We start from the raw sequence: 17500 nt of genomic DNA, 5'->3' as shown, positions 1-17500 counted from the left end.
AGAGAGAGAGAGAGAAGGAGAGAGAGAGAGAGAGAGAGAGAGAGAGAGAGAGAGAGAGAGAGAGAGAGAGAGAGAGAGAGAGAGAGAGAGAGAGAGAGATAAATAGAGAGAGAGAGAGAGATAAATAGATGGAGAGAGAGAGAGAATAGATGAGAGAGAGAGAGAGAGAGAGAGAGAGAGAGAGAGAGAGAGAGAGAGAGAGAGAGAGAGAGAGAGAGAGAGAAAATAGGAGAGAGAGAGAAATAGATGGAGAGAGAGAGAAATAGATGGAGAGAGAGAGAGAGAAGAGAGAGAGAGAGAGAGAGAGAGAGAGAGATAAATAGATGGAGAGAGAGAGAGAGAGAGAGAGAGAGAGAGACAGAGAGAGAGAGAGAGAGAGAGAGAGAGAGAGAGAGAGAGAGAGAGAGAGAGAGAGAGAGAGAGAGAGAGAAGAGAGAGAGAGAGAGAGAGAGAGAGAGAGAGAGAGAAATAGGAGCGAGAGAGAGAGAGAAATAGGAGCGAGAGAGAGAGAAATAGAAAGAGAGAGCGAGAGAGAAATAGGAGCGAGAGAGAGAGAGAGAGAAATAGAGCGAGAGAGAGAGAGAGAGAAATAGGAGAGAGAGAGAGAGAAATAGAGAGAGAGAGAGAGAAATAGAAGAGAGAGAAATAGAAGGAGGAGAGAGAAATAGAAGAGAGAGAGAATAGAGAGAGAGAGAAATAGAAGGAGAGAGGGAGAAATAGGAGAGAGAGAGAATAGGAGAGAGAGAGAAATAGGAGAGAGAGAGAAATAGATGGAGAGAGAGAGAGAGAGAGAGAGAGAGAGAGAGAGAGAGAGAGAAGGAGAGAGAGAGAGAGAGAGAGAAGGAGAGAGAGAGAGAGAGAGAGAGAGAGAGAGAGAGAGAGAGAGAGAGAGAGAGAGAGAGAGAGAGAGAGAGAGAGAGAGAGAGAGAGAGAGAGAGAGAGAGAGAGAGAGAGAGAGAGAGAGAGAGAGAGAAGAGAGAGAGAGAGATAAATAGATGGAGAGAGAGAGAGATAAATAGATGGAGAGAGAGAGAGAAGGAGAGAGAGAGAAATAGGAGAGAGGGAGAAATAGAGAGAGAGAGAAATAGATGGAGAGAGAGAGAGAGAGAGAGAGAGAGAGAGAGAGAGAGAGAGAGAGAGAGAGAGAGAGAGAGAGAGAGAGAGAGAGAGAGAGAGAGAGAGAGAGAGAGAGAGAGAGAGAGAGAGAGAGAGAGAGAGAGAGAGAGAGAGAGAGAGAGAGAGAGAGAGAGAGAGAGAGAGAGAGAGAGAGAGAGAGAGAGAGAAGGAGAGAGAGAGAGATAAATAGATGGAGAGAGAGAGAGATAAATAGATGGAGAGAGAGAGAGAAGGAGAGAGAGAGAGAGAGAGAGAGAGAGAGAGAGAGAGAGAGAGAGAGAGAGAGAGAGAGAGAGAGAGAGAGAGAGAGAGAGAGAGAGAGAGAGAGAGAGAGAGAGAGAAAATAGGAGAGAGAGAGAGAGAGAAATAGGAGAGAGAGAGAGAAATAGAAGGAGAGAGAGAAATAGAAGGAGAGAGAGAGAAATAGAAGGAGAGAGAGAGAAATAGAAGGAGAGAGAGAGAAATAGAAGGAGAGAGAGAGAAATAGATGGAGAGAGAGAGAAATAGATGGAGAGAGAGAGAGAGAAATAGAAGGAGAGAGAGAGAGAAATAGAAGGAGAGAGAGAAATAGGAGAGAGAGAGAAATAGGAGAGAGAGAGAAATAGGAGAGAGGGAGAAATAGGAGAGAGAGAGAAATAGAGAGAGAGAGAAATAGGAGAGAGAGAGAAATAGATGGAGAGAGAGAGAGAGAGAGAGAGAGAGAGAGAGAGAGAGAGAGAGAAGAGAGAGAGAGAGAGAGAGAAGGAGAGAGAGAGAGAGAGAAGAGAGAGAGAGAGAGAGAGAGAGAGAGAGAGAGAGAGAGAGAGAGAGAGAGAAGGAGAGAGAGAGAGAGAGAGAGAGAGAGAGAGAGAGAGAGAGAGAGAGAGAGAGAGAGAGAGAGAGAGAGAGAGAGAGAGAAGGAGAGAGAGAGAGATAAATAGATGGAGAGAGAGAGAGATAAATAGATGGAGAGAGAGAGAGAAGGAGAGAGAGAGAAATAGGAGAGAGGGAGAAATAGGAGAGAGAGAGAAATAGGAGAGAGAGAGAAATAGGAGAGAGAGAGAAATAGATGGAGAGAGAGAGAGAGAGAGAGAGAGAGAAGGAGAGAGAGAGGAGAGAGAGAGAGAGAGAGAGAGAGAGAGAGAGAGAGAGAGAGAGAGAGAGAGAGAGAGAGAGAGAGAGAGAGAGAGAGAGAGAGAAGGAGAGAGAGAGAGAGAGAGAGAGAGAGAGAGAGAGAGAGAGAGAGAGAGAGAGAGAGAGAGAGAAGGAGAGAGAGAGAGATAAATAGATGGAGAGAGAGAGAGATAAATAGATGGAGAGAGAGAGAGAAGAGAGAGAGAGAGAGAGAGAGAGAGAGAGAGAGAGAGAGAGAGAGAGAGAGAGAGAGAGAGAGAGAGAGAGAGAGAGAGAGAGAGAGAGAGAGAGAGAGAGAGAGAGAGAGAGAGAAGAAAATGGAGAGAGAGAGAAATAGATGGAGAGAGAGAGAAGGAGAGAGAGAGAGAGAAGGAGAGAGAGAGAGAGAGAGAGAGAGAGAGAGAGAGAGAGAGAGAAGGAGAGAGAGAGAGAGAGAGAGAGAGAGAGAGAGAGAGAGAGAGAGAGAGAGAGAGAGAGAGAGAGAGAGAGAGAGAGAGAGAGAGAAGGGAGAGAGAGAGAGATAAATAGATGGAGAGAGAGAGAGATAAATAGATGGAGAGAGAGAGAGAAGGAGAGAGAGAGAGAGAGAGAGAGAGAGAGAGAGAGAGAGAGAGAGAGAGAGAGAGAGAGAGAGAGAGAGAGAGAGAGAGAGAAATAGAGAGAGAGAGAAATAGATGGAGAGAGAGAGAAATAGATGGAGAGAGAGAGAAGGAGAGAGAGAGAGAGAAGGAGAGAGAGAGAGAGAGAGAGAGAGAGAGAGAGAGAGAGAGAGAGAGAGAGAGAGAGAGAGAGAGAGAGAGAGAGAGAGAGAGAGAGAGAGAGAGAGAGAGAGAGAGAGAGAGAGAGAGAGAGAGAGAGAGAGAGAGAGAAGGAGAGAGAGAGAGATAAATAGATGGAGAGAGAGAGAGATAAATAGATGGAGAGAGAGAGAGAGAGAGAGAGAGAGAGAGAGAGAGAGAGAGAGAGAGAGAGAGAGAGAGAGAGAGAGAGAGAGAGAGAGAGAGAGAGAAAATAGGAGAGAGAGAGAAATAGATGGAGAGAGAGAGAAATAGATGGAGAGAGAGAGAGAGAAGGAGAGAGAGAGAGAGAAGGAGAGAGAGAGATAAATAGATGGAGAGAGAGAGAGAAGGAGAGAGAGAGAGAGAGACAGAGAGAGAGAGAGAGAGAGAGAGAGAGAGAGAGAGAGAGAGAGAGAGAGAGAGAGAGAGAGAGAGAGAGAGAGAGAAGGAGAGAGAGAGAGATAAATAGATGGAGAGAGAGAGAGGAGAGAGAGAGAGAGAGACAGAGAGAGAGAGAGAGAGAGAGAGAGAGAGAGAGAGAGAGAGAGAGAGAGAGAGAGAGAGAGAGAGAGAGAGAGAGAGAAATAAGCGGAGAAGTAGAATAGGTTTGTAGTGATGGAGGGAGGTGCAGAAATCTGTCTTCATGTCTCTAATGGATTTTCCAGAGCGGTGTTCAATATTTTTGTGTGAGGGAGATGATGCTATATCAGCCTGGGAAGAGGAGTAGAGGAAGAGCCCACTAGATCAGACCTCGTCTATATCAGCCTGGGAAGAGGAGTAGAGGAAGAGCCCACTAGATCAGACCTCGTCTATATCAGCCTGTGAAGAGGAGTAGAGGAAGAGCCCACTAGATCAGACCTTGTTTATATCAGCCTGGGAAGAGGATTAGAGGAAGTGCCCACTAGATCAGACCTCGTCTATATCAGCCTGTGAGCTGATCCCATAGACTGTGTCGCAAATGGAACCCTGTTCCCTATATACTGCCCCATAGGCTCTGGTCAAAAGTAGTGCACTAAATTGGGAATAGTCTGCTACTTGGGAGGGGGACGTAGTCTTGTTGCTGCGTAGTGAAATCCCTGCAAGAAAACAGTCAGAGAAAAGACATTGGAATTAAAATGGCAAAAATAGGGATAGATACAGAGGGAGGGAGACAGAGAGAGACACACTGAGATAGAGAAATATTATATATATATATAGGGAGAGAGGTGCTACTATGCAATTATCTAGTGTCCACTTAGCTCAGTGTCTCCCTCCTGCTGGTTAACAGAGATCACCTTGTTATCTAGTGTCCACTTACCTCCGTGTCTGCTGTTATAGCTGGTTTATAGAGATCAGCAGACATTAGCAGCAGGTTAGGGATCTCTGAGCTACATTCTGTATTCCATCCCTACATTCTGTATTCCATCCCTACATTCTGTATTCCATCCCTACATTCTGTATTCCATCCCTACATTCTGTATTCCATCCCTACATTCTGTATTCCATCCCTACATTCTGTATTCCATCCCTACATTCTGTATTCCATCCCTACATTCTGTATTCCATCCCTACATTCTGTATTCCATCCCTACATTCTGTATTCCATCCCTACATTCTGTATTCCATCCCTACATTCTGTATTCCATCCCTACATTCTGTATTCCATCCCTACATTCTGTATCCTATCCCTACATTCTGTATTCCATCCCTACATTCTGTATTCCATCCCTACATTCTGTATTCCATCCCTACATTCTGTATCCTATCCCCACATTCTGTATTCTACCCCTACATTCTGTATTCCATCCAACGTCCTGCTACTCATGCCAGGAATATAGTATATGCATGTGATTAGTATGTGTGGATAGAAATCACTCTGAAGTTTCTAAAACTGGTTAAATGATGTCTGTGACTATAACAGAACGTGTGTAGCAGGCAAAACCCCAAGGAAAACTGTTCACAAAAAACAAAAACAAATATCCCTCCGCCAGTACTCTGTATTGTCTATGGCAAGGGAAAATAAATTGCTCCCAGTTTACAGTTCCTACAGCTTCCACACGATGTCGCCAGTGTTGGAAATTGGGTTGAAGTTAATCCTTGGTGAAATGAAGAATAGGCACTTCCTGTCATCGGGTTCACCGGAGGAAGTTTTGAAAGAGAGAATATCGACCAAGATTTCAAGACTTGCTGCTATTGAATACAGATCGCCCCGTGATCAATTTGATTGATTATTAACGTTTATTAATACCTAAAGTTGGATTACAAAAGTAGTTTGAAGTTTTTTGTCAAAGTTTATAGGCAACTTTTTTAATTAAAAAAAATGACGTTGCGTTTTGGAAAGCTGTTTTTTCCTGGATCAGACGGGCTTCATAAATTGACATTTTGGGTATACATGGACGGATTTAATCGAAAAAAAGACCCAATTGTGATGTTTATGGGACATATAGAAGTGCCAACAAAGAAGCTTGTCAAAGGTAATGAATGTTTTATATTTTATTTCTGCGTTTTGTGTAGCGCCGGCTACGCTAATTATTTTGTTTACGGCCCCTTCAGGTATTTCAGGGGGTTGCATGCTATCAGATAATAGCTTCTCATGCTTTTGCCGAAAAGCATTTTAAAAATCTGACATGTTGGCTAGATTGACAACGAGTGTAGCTTTAATTGAGTACCCTGCATGTGTGTTTTAATGAAAGTTTGAGTTGTATCGAGTACTATTAGTTGTCACTCTGACATTTCCCCTGATGTTGATCTCTGTACAGGAACAAAAGCCATAAAAAGATTATGAAAGTCCTTCAGCCACTATGGTCCTGGTGGGACTTCCCCTGGTCTAGGTGTAATATTCTCTATTTCTCTCTCTCTCTCTTTCTCACACACACACACACACACACACGCACACACGCACACACGCACACACACACACACACACACACACACACACAACAGACAGACGTTATGTTTTTCTATCCTTCTGGGGACCCTAAAAGCTATTTCCATTAAAAAAAGCTATTTCCTATTTCCCCTAACCCCTAACCCTAAACCTAACCCCTAACCCTAAACAATAACCCTTAAAATGACCTTTACCATAACCCTTACCCTAACCTGTAACCCTAAACCCTAACCCCTAACCCTAAACAATAACCCTTAAAATAACCTTTACCCTAACCCTTACCCTAACCTGTAACCCTACACCCTAAACCCTAACCTTAAACAATAACCCTTAAAATAAACCTTACCCTAACCTATAACCCTAACCCTTACCCTAACCTATAACCCTAACCTATAACCCTTACCCTAACCTATAACCCTAACCCTTACCCTAACCTAACCTATAACCCTAACCCTTACCCTAACCTATAACCCTAACCCCTAACCTTTTACCCTAACCCTAATTCTAACCCTAACCCTAAACCAAACCCCTAACCCTAATTCTAATCCTAACCCTAATCCAAACCCCTAACCCGAATTCTAATCCTAACCCTAATTCTAATCCTAACCCTAATTCTAATCCTAACCATAACCCTAATCCAAACCCCTAACCCTAATTCTAACCATAACCCTAATCCAAACCCCTAACCCTAATTCTAATCCTAACCCTAATTCAAACCCCTAACCCTAATTCTAATCCTAACCCTAAACCAAACCCCTAACCCTAATTCTAATCCTAACCCTAAACCAAACCCCTAACCCTAATTCTAATCCTAACCCTAATTCAAACCCCTAACCCTAATTCTAATCCTAACCATAACCCTAATCCAAACCCCTAACCCTAATTCTAAACCTAACCCTAATCGAAACCCCTAACCCTAATTCTAATCCTAACCCTAAACCAAACCCCTAACCCTAATTCTAATCCTAACCCTAAACCAAACCCCTAACCCTAATCCAAACCCCTAACCCTAATTCTAATCCTTACCCTAATCCAAACCCCTAACCCTAATTCTAATCCTTACCCTAATCCAAACCCCTAACCCTAATTCTAATCCTTACCCTAAACCAAACCCCTAACCCTAATTTTAATCCTAACCCTAAACCAAACCCCTAACCCTAATTCTAATCCTAACCCTAAACCAAACCCCTAACCCTAATCCAAACCCCTAACCCTAATTCTAATCCTAACCCTAAACCAAACCCCTAACCCTAATCCAAACCCCTAACCCTAATTCTAATCCTTACCCTAATCCAAACCCCTAACCCTAATTCTAATCCTAACCCTAAACCAAACCCCTAACCCTAATTCTAATCCTAACCCTAAACCAAACCCCTAACCCTAATCCAAACCCCTAACCCTAATTCTAATCCTTACCCTAATCCAAACCCCTAACCCTAATTCTAATCCTAACCCTAATCCAAACCCCTAAATTTAAAAAAGCCTTTGTCCTCATGGGGACTTGGCCCCAGGAGAGAGCATATTTTCCTTGTTACCTTACTTGTGGGGACTTCTGAGGCTTTTATGTCCCCACAAGGATAGGAGAACCAAGCCACCCACATTACTGTGGTGTCAACAGGGAGTTATTGTTTATTGTTGTCACTAGTACCAACAGAGGTGTGATCATTCCCTGTATGTTTTGAGCTGACCGATACCAGTAAAAATAAACTTAAAAGTCATTATATATAACAGCTATTACATTCCAATCGTTCTCCTGTAGTTACACCACTACACAAGTTCAACCAATCGTTTTCCTGCGTGAATAAAAGGCTCCTTGATAACCAGCAATGTAACTGTCCTCAAACGTCATCGCTGATTGGCTGATCAGGGTTTTTGATGGCGTCAACTGAAAGACACAACTTGCCTGTCTAACCGCTCTTGGTTGTCTGTCAACTCTGAGGGCCAAGCTGAGTACAGCTCACTGCTGTTAAACGTTGAGCTCTACGGTGTTCCCCTCAGGTGGACCCCACAACGATTTCATTTGGATTCATGTGGACCGAGAGATATTAGAAGGACATACCATCGTCAGAACTGTCATCTCCAAGTGCAGCTTCACCTCTTTTGGGGGGGGTGGATTTGGGACTGTATTTGAGTGGTTTGCATCTGAAAGTGGAGTGGTTTGAGTGGTTGTAAAGTGGAAGCTGTGGAGAGTAAAGCACAGAAGCTGTTTTACAGAACGAGGAGAGGCAACGGTGTGAGACAATGGCATCCGGATCATCTCTACCAGAGGACAGGTTCTCCTGTCCCATCTGCTGTGACATCTTCAAGGATCCTGTCGTCCTGGCATGTGGCCACAGCTTCTGTGAAGTCTGTCAGCAGGAATACTGGGCAGATAAGAAACCTTGGAAATGTCCAGTTTGTAGGAGAAGATTCCCCGTAGCTATGACTCAACCTCCTCGTAACCTGGCGTTAAATGACGCGTGTGAGGCCTTCTTACAGGAGAGGAGGCAGAGAGCTTCATCTGGGTCTGAGATACAGGACAGGAGTCGGAGAGCTTCATCTGGGTCTGAGATACAGGACAGGAGTCAGAGAGCTTCATCTGGGTCTGAGATACAGGACGGGAGTCAGAGAGCTTCATCTGGGTCTGAGATACAGGACGGGAGTCAGAGAGCTTCATCTGGCTCGGAGGTGCTCTGCAGTCAGAGAGCTTCATCTGGCTCTGAGGTGCTCTGCAGTCAGAGAGCTTCATCTGGCTCTGAGGTGCTCTGCAGTCAGAGAGCTTCATCTGGCTCGGAGGTGCTCTGCAGTCAGAGAGCTTCATCTGGCTCGGAGGTGCTCTGCAGTCAGAGAGCTTCATCTGGCTCTGAGGTGCTCTGCAGTCAGAGAGCTTCATCTGGCTCTGAGGTGCTCTGCAGTCAGAGAGCTTCATCTGGCTCTGAGGTGCTCTGCAGTCAGAGAGCTTCATCTGGCTCTGAGGTGCTCTGCAGTCAGAGAGCTTCATCTGGCTCGGAGGTGCTCTGCAGTCAGAGAGCTTCATCTGGCTCTGAGGTGCTCTGCAGTCTGCACGGTGAGAAATTCAAACTCTTCTGTCTGAAGTACAATCAGCCCGTCTGCTTGGTGTGTCGAGATTCAAAAGTCCATAAATCTCACGACTGTGTCCCCGTAGACGAGGTTGTCCAGGATCTTAAGGAGGAACTCCACACCGCCCTGAAGCCTTTACAGAAGAACCTAGAGGTCTTTAACAACGTTAAACTAGCCTGTGATAAAACAGCAGAACACATGAAGAGTCAGGTCCAGCACACAGAGAAACAGATTAGGAAAGAGTTTGAGAAGCTTCACCAGTTTCTACGAGATGAAGAGGCAGCCAGGATAGCTGCACTGAGGGAGGAAGAGGAGCAGAAGAGTCAGATGATGAGGAAGAAGATTGACGAGATGAGCAGAAAGACATCATACCTTTCAGATGCAATCAGAACCATAGAGGAGGAGCTGAAAGATGAAGACATCTCATTCCTGCAGAACTTCAGGACCACAAAGGAAAGATCCCAGTACACACTGCTGGATCCACAGCTGGTCTCAGGAGTTCTGATAGACAAGGCCAAACACCTGGGCAACCTGCAGTTCAGAGTCTGGGAGAAGATGCTGGGGATCCTCAAATACACTCCTGTGATTCTGGACCCAAACACTGCACATCCCAGTCTCTCTCTGACTGATGATCTGACCACTGTGAGAAGACCAGGCACGTCCCAGCAGTTCGTTAACAACCCAGAGCGATTTATGAGGTACACAAATGTTCTTGGCTCCGAGGGGTTCAGCTCAGGAATACACAGCTGGGAGCTGGAGGCGGGGGACCATCCTGACTGGGTTTTGGGCGTGGCTAAAGAGTCCATAGACAGGAAGCGGGAGTGTAATGCGACACCAAAGGATGGAATGTGGTGTATATCACAGCACGGTGGGAAGTACATAGGAGGAGGAGGTGACATCATCGCTCTGAAGAGGAGACCCCAGAGGATCAGAGTGCAGCTGGACTACAACAGAGGGGAGGTGTCCTTCTACCACCCCAAATACATGACACCTGTCTACACTCTTAACGTTAGAGCTACTGAGAGACTGTTCCCATACTTTAATATTGGGAATGTGGCTAATGGCAACAACCCTGGTATTTAGATCTACTGAGAGACTGTTCCCATACTTTAATATTGGGAATGTGGCTAATGGCAACAACCCTGGTATTTAGATCTACTGAGAGACTGTTCCCATACTTTAATATTGGGAATGTGGCTAATGGCAACAACCCTGGTATTTAGATCTACTGAGAGACTGTTCCCATACTTTAATATTGGGAATGTGGCTAATGGCAACAACCCTGGTATTTAGATCTGCCAATCCAAAGTGTCTCTGAAAGTGAAGTAAACCCTGTGTGTGTGTGTGTGTGTGTGTGTGTGTGTGTGTGTGTGTGTGTGTGTGTGTGTGTGTGTGTGTGTGTGTGTGTGTGTGTGTGTGTGTGTGTGTGTGTGTGTGTGTGTGTGTGTGTGTGTGTGTGTGTGTGTGTGTGTGTGTGTGTGTGAAACATGTGTCAGTTCGGTGGACATTATCAGGAGGTCATTTTGGGGGTTAAGATAATACACACATCATTTTTAGAAACTACAGGACTGAAATATCCCCACGCTATGTGCTTCCCTTTTAATTAAGAATCAATTAAGAATACATTCTGTAAGAATCAATTAAGAATCCATTGTTTAAGAATCAATCAAGAAAACATTCTGTAAGAATCAATTAAGAATACATTGTTTAAGAATCAATTAAGAAAACATTCTATAAGAATCAATTAAGAATACATTGTTTAAGAATCAATTAAGAAAACATTCTATAAGAATCAATTAAGAATACATTCTATAAGAATCAATTAAGAATACATTCTATAAGAATTAATAAGAATACATTCTATAAGAATCTATTAAGAATACATTCTATAAGAATCAATTAAGAATACATTCTATAAGAATCAATTAAGAATACATTTTATAAGAATCAATTAAGAATACATTCTATAAGAATCAATTACGAATACATTGTTTAAGAATCAATTAAGAATACATTGTTTAAGAATCAATTAAGAAAACATTCTATAAGAATCAATTAAGAATACATTGTTTAAGAATCAATTAAGAAAACATTCTATAAGAATCAATTAAGAATACATTGTTTAAGATTCAATTAAGAATACATTCTATAAGAATCAATTAAGAATACATTCTATAAGAATTAATAAGAATACATTCTATAAGAATCTATTAAGAATACATTCTATAAGAATCAATTAAGAATACATTCTATAAGAATCAATTAAGAATACATTTTATAAGAATCAATTAACAATACATTCTATAAGAATCAATTACGAATACATTGTTTAAGAATCAATTAAGAATACATTGTTTAAGAATCAATTAAGAAAACATTCTATAAGAATCAATTAAGAATACATTGTTTAAGAATCAATTAAGAAAACATTCTATAAGAATCAATTAAGAATACATTGTTTAAGAATCAATCAAGAAAACATTCTATAAGAATCAATTAAGAATACATTGTTTAAGAATCAATTAAGAAAACATTCTTTAAGAATCAATTAAGAAAACATTCTATAAAAATCAATTAAGAATACATTGTTTAAGAATCTATTAAGAATACATTCTATAAGAATCTATTAAGAATACATTCTATAAGAATCAATTAAGAATACATTCTATAAGAATCAATTAAGAATACATTCTATAAGAATCAATTAAGAATACATTCTATAAGAATCAATTAAGAATACATTGTTTAAGAATCAATCAAGAAAACATTCTATAAGAATCAATTAAGAATACATTGTTTAAGAATCAATTAAGAAAACATTCTTTAAGAATCAATTAAGAAAACATTCTATAAAAATCAATTAAGAATACATTGTTTAAGAATCTATTAAGAATACATTCTATAAGAATGAATAAGAATACATTCTATAAGAATCAATTAAGAATACATTGTTTAAGAATCAATCAAGAAAACATTCTATAAGAATCAATTAAGAATACATTGTTTAAGAATCAATTAAGAAAACATTCTATAAGAATCAATTAAGAATACATTCTATAAGAATGAATAAGAATACATTCTATAAGAATCTATTAAGAATACATTCTATAAGAATCAATTAAGAATACATTCTATAAGAATTAATAAGAATACATTCTATAAGAATCTATTAAGAATACATTCTATAAGAATCAATTAAGAATACATTCTATAAGAATCAATTAAGAATACATTTTATAAGAATCAATTAAGAATACATTCTATAAGAATCAATTACGAATACATTGTTTAAGAATCAATTAAGAATACATTGTTTAAGAATCAATTAAGAAAACATTCTATAAGAATCAATTAAGAATACATTGTTTAAGAATCAATTAAGAAAACATTCTATAAGAATCAATTAAGAATACATTGTTTAAGAATCAATCAAGAAAACATTCTATAAGAATCAATTAAGAATACATTGTTTAAGAATCAATTAAGAAAACATTCTTTAAGAATCAATTAAGAAAACATTCTATAAAAATCAATTAAGAATACATTGTTTAAGAATCTATTAAGAATACATTCTATAAGAATCTATTAAGAATACATTCTATAAGAATCAATTAAGAATACATTCTATAAGAATCAATTAAGAATACATTCTATAAGAATCAATTAAGAATACATTCTATAAGAATCAATTAAGAATACATTGTTTAAGAATCAATCAAGAAAACATTCTATAAGAATCAATTAAGAATACATTGTTTAAGAATCAATTAAGAAAACATTCTTTAAGAATCAATTAAGAAAACATTCTATAAAAATCAATTAAGAATACATTGTTTAAGAATCTATTAAGAATACATTCTATAAGAATGAATAAGAATACATTCTATAAGAATCAATTAAGAATACATTGTTTAAGAATCAATCAAGAAAACATTCTATAAGAATCAATTAAGAATACATTGTTTAAGAATCAATTAAGAAAACATTCTATAAGAATCAATTAAGAATACATTCTATAAGAATGAATAAGAATACATTCTATAAGAATCTATTAAGAATACATTCTATAAGAATCAATTAAGAATCAATTGTTCAAGAATCAATTGTGCAATCAGGTGCTTCTACACCTGCATTGCTTGCTGTTTGGGGTTTTAGGCTGGGTTTCTGTACAGCACTTTGAGATATCAGCTGATGTACGAAGGGCTATATAAATACATTTGATTTGATTTGAATTAAGAATCCATTGTTTAAGAATCAATTAAGAATCCATTCTATAAGAATCAATTATCAAGGGTGAATCATGGTTGTTATTCTTACAAGAGGAGTGTGCTGTATTGGGAAAATCTCACCGTAAGAAAAGTTATTTGTTTCAAATGCAATACATTTTGTAACGTGAAAAACTGTATATTTTTTCTGATTAAAAATAAACTTACTGTAAAACTGTCTAATCTCACGCGGTGACTACTACAGTAGTGTTGACCTGTCAGTAGTGTTGACCTGTCAGTAGTGATAGACCTGTCAGTGGTGTTGACCTGTCAGTAGTGTTGACCTATCAGTAGTGTTGACCTGTCAGTAGTGTTTCCCTATCAGTAGTGTTGACCTGTCAGTAGTGTTTCCCTATCAGTAGTGTTGACCTGTCAGTGGTGTTGACCTGTCAGTAGTGTTGACCTGTCAGTAGTGATAGACCTGTCAGTAGTGTTGACCTGTCAGTAGTGTTAGACCTGTCAGTAGTGATAGACCTGTCAGTAGTGATAGACCTGTCAGTAGTGTTGACCTATCAGTAGTGTTGACCTGTCAGTAGTGTTTCCCTGTCAGTAGTGTTGACCTGTCAGTAGTGTTTTTCCCTATCAGTAGTGTTGACCTGTCAGTGGTGTTGACCTGTCAGTGGTGTTGACCTGTCAGTAGTGTTGACCTGTCAGTAGTGTTGACCTGTCAGTAGTGTTTCCCTATCAGTAGTGTTGACCTGTCAGTGGTGTTGACCTGTCAGTAGTGTTGACCTGTCAGTAGTGATAGACCTGTCAGTAGTGTTGACCTGTCAGTAGTGCTAGACCTGTCAGTAGTGATAGACCTGTCAGTAGTGTTGACCTGTCAGTAGTGTTGACCTGTCAGTAGTGTTGACCTATCAGTAGTGTTGACCTGTCAGTAGTGTTGACCTGTCAGTAGTGTTGACCTATCAGTAGTGTTGACCTGTCAGTAGTGTTGACCTGTCAGTAGTGTTGACCTGTCAGTAGTGTTAGACCTAATAGGAGCCCATCTAATGTGTGTAAAATGTAAATGTGTTATCTCATTTAGACAGTTTTAATACAGTATCTCATTTAGACAGTTTTAATACAGTATCTCATTTAGACAGTTTTAATACAGTATCTCATTTAGACAGTTTTAATACAGTATCTCATTTAGACAGTTTTAATACTGTATCTCATTTAGACAGTTTTAATACAGTATCTCATTTAGACAGTTTTAATGCAGTATCTCATTTAGACAGTTTTACTACAGTATCTCATTTAGACAGTTTTACTACAGTATCTCATTTAGACAGTTTTAATACAGTATCTCATTTAGACAGTTTTACTACAGTATCTCATTTAGACAGTTTTAATACAGTATCTCATTTAGACAGTTTTAATACAGTATCTCATTTAGACAGTTTTAATACAGTATCTCATTTAGACAGTTTTAATACAGTATCTCATTTAGACAGTTTTAATACAGTATCTCATTTAGACAGTTTTAATACAGTATCTCATTTAGACAGTTTTAATACAGTATCTCATTTAGACAGTTTTAATACAGTATCTCATTTAGACAGTTTTAATACAGTATCTCATTTAGACAGTTTTAATACAGTATCTCATTTAGACAGTTTTAATACAGTATCTCATTTAGACAGTTTTAATACAGTATCTCATAATATTTCTAATATTTCATCAGCATCTCCCCTCCCTCTGTTTCTCACCCCTTCTCTCTGTCTCTCTCTCACTCTCCCACTTCTCCCTCTCTTTCTCTCTCTCTCTCCCACTTCTCTCTCTCTCTCTCTCTCTCTCTCTCTCTCTCTCTCTCTCTCTCTCTCTCTCTCTCTCTCTCTCTCTCTCTCTCTCTCTCTCTCTCTCTCTCCCACTTCTCTCTCTCTCTCTCTCTCTCTCCCACTTCTCTCTCTCTCTCTCTCTCTCTCCCACTTCTCTCTCTCTCTCTCTCTCCCTGTCTCTCTCTCTCTCTCTCCCACTTCTCTCTTTCTCTCTCTCTCTCTCCCATTCTCTCTCTCTCTCTCTCTCTCTCTCTCTCTCTCTCTCTCTCTCCCACTTCTCTCTCTCTCTCTCCCACTTCTCTCTCTCTCTCTCCCACTTCTCTCTCTCTCTCTCCCTCTCTCTCCCCTCCATCCACCAGGTTGCTGTGATAACCCCAGCTATGGACCTCTCCATGCCCATGCAGCCCTCCAGTATGATGGGTCCTATAACACAGCAGATGAACCACATGTCCCTGGGAAACACAGGGACCGTAAATCTGACTGTAATCCTGCTGTGTCGTCTACCACCCACCAGCTGTCCTTTGGAGTTATTTTAATAAGCTTGACATCTTGATAAACTCATTTCCCGACGACGGCTCACTGATCTTCGGACTCGGCGACATCAACCTCCCGACGTCTGCCTTCGATTCATTTATTTTCAACTCCTTCCTTTTCCTCCTTGCCTCCTTGCCTCCTTGCCTCCATGCCTCCCTGCCTACATGCCTCCTTGCCTCCTTGCCTCCATGCCTCCTTGCCTCCATGCCTCCTTGCCTCCATGCCTCCTTGCCTCCATGCCTCCTTGCCTACACGCCTCCTTGCCTCGCTCTTTGCCAGTCGTCTCCAGCTCACACGACAATAGGCTTGACCTCATCTTTACTAGAGGCAATGCATTGAGTGACTCTGGATGAGAGCGTCTGCTAACTGACTAATATCCAGGTGTTTTTCCTGCTCTCTAACAGCAGTACATGTCTGCAGCAGCTGCTCCAATGCAAGGAGCCTACATTCCTCAGTACCCTGCAGTGCCTGCCTCCGCCCTCACAGTGGACGTAAGTTAAACTCTTTACCATGCAGATTTAACCCTAACCCTTAACCCACAACACCCTTAACCTACAACACCATAACCTACAACACCCTTAACCTACAACCCCATAACCTACAACACCCTTAACCCACAACACCATAACCTACAACACCATAACCTACAACACCCTTAACCCACAACACCATAACCTACAACACCATAACCTACAACACCCTTAACCCACAACACCATAACCTACAACACCATAACCTACAACACCCTTAACCCACAACACCATAACCTACAACACCATAACCTACAACACCCTTAACCTACAACACCATAACCCACAACACCATAACCCACAACACCATAACCTACAACACCCTTAACCTACAACACCATAACCTACAACACCCTTAACCTACAACACCATAACCCACAACACCATAACCTACAACACCATAACCTACAACACCACAACCCACAACACCATAACCTACAACACCATAACCCACAACACCATAACCCACAACACCCTAACCCACAGCACCACAACCCACAACACCCTAACCCTTAACCCACAACCCACAACACCCTAACCCTTAACCCACAACACCCTAACCCACAGCACCACAACCCACAACACCCTAACCCTTAACCCACAACACCCTAACCCACAGCACCATAACACACAACACCATAACCTACAACACCATAACCCACAACACCATAACCTACAACACCATAACCCACAACACCATAACCTACAACACCATAACCCACAACACCATAACCTACAACACCATAACCTACAACACCATAACCCACCTACAACACCATAACCCACAACACCATAACCCACAACACCATAACCCACAACACCATAACGTACAACACCCTTAACCTACAACACCATAACCTACAACACCATAACCCACAACACCATAACCTACAACACCCTTAACCTACAACACCATAACCTACAACACCATAACCTACAACACCATAACCCACCTACAACACCATAACCCACAACACCATAACCCACAACACCATAACCCACAACACCATAACGTACAACACCCTTAACCTACAACACTATAACCTACAACACCATAACCCACAACACCCTTAACCTACAACACCATAACCTACAACACCCTAAACCTACAACACCATAACCTACAACACCCTTAACCTACAACACCATAACCTACAACACCATAACCCACAACACCATAACCCACAACACCCTTAACCTACAACACCATAACCTACAACACCATAACCTACAACACCCTTAACCTACAACACTATAACCTACAACACTATAACCTACAACACCATAACCCACAACACCATAACCTACAACATCATAACCCACAACACCCTTAACCTACAACACCATAACCTACAACACCATAACCTACAACACCATAACCTACAACACCCTTAACCTACAACACCCATAACCCACAACACCCTTAACCTACAACACTATAACCTACAACACCATAACCCACAACACCATAACCTAC

At 40.8% G+C, this 17500-nt stretch overlaps 2 protein-coding genes across 2 annotated transcripts in view; both read left to right on the top strand.

Annotated features, from left to right (window-relative positions):
- LOC124024270 (RNA-binding motif, single-stranded-interacting protein 3-like) overlaps nt 1-17500 on the top strand; it is a gene marked incomplete at its 5' end in the record, with an annotated part of 72474 nt that overhangs the window by 50184 nt on the left and 4790 nt on the right. Inside the window, 2 exons of the mRNA XM_046338257.1 lie at nt 15319-15429; nt 15898-15984. Of these exons, the coding sequence (XP_046194213.1) occupies nt 15319-15429; nt 15898-15984 (198 nt within the window). The remainder of the gene's footprint in view (nt 1-15318; nt 15430-15897; nt 15985-17500) is intronic.
- On the top strand, nt 8116-10017 carry LOC124024269 (nuclear factor 7, brain-like). The gene is made up of 2 exons (XM_046338256.1): nt 8116-8360; nt 8877-10017. The coding sequence occupies exons 1-2, from the start codon at nt 8116-8118 to the stop codon at nt 10015-10017; spliced, it is 1386 nt and encodes a 461-aa protein (XP_046194212.1).

Source organism: Oncorhynchus gorbuscha, unplaced genomic scaffold (genome assembly GCF_021184085.1).
Source record: "Oncorhynchus gorbuscha isolate QuinsamMale2020 ecotype Even-year unplaced genomic scaffold, OgorEven_v1.0 Un_scaffold_1812, whole genome shotgun sequence".
Taxonomy (NCBI): Eukaryota; Metazoa; Chordata; class Actinopteri; order Salmoniformes; family Salmonidae; genus Oncorhynchus; species Oncorhynchus gorbuscha.
The sequence above is the reverse complement of the archived record's forward strand: the minus strand, read 5'-3'. Positions and strand labels throughout refer to the sequence as shown.

Coding starts and splice junctions, on each gene's coding strand:
- LOC124024269 (XM_046338256.1), top strand. CDS start 8,116: ATGGCATCCGGATCATCTCTACCAGAGGACAGGTTCTCCTGTCCCATC. Junction 8,361..8,876: donor GCCTTCTTACAGGAGAGGAG/GCAGAGAGCTTC, acceptor GGTGCTCTGCAG/TCAGAGAGCTTCATCTGGCT.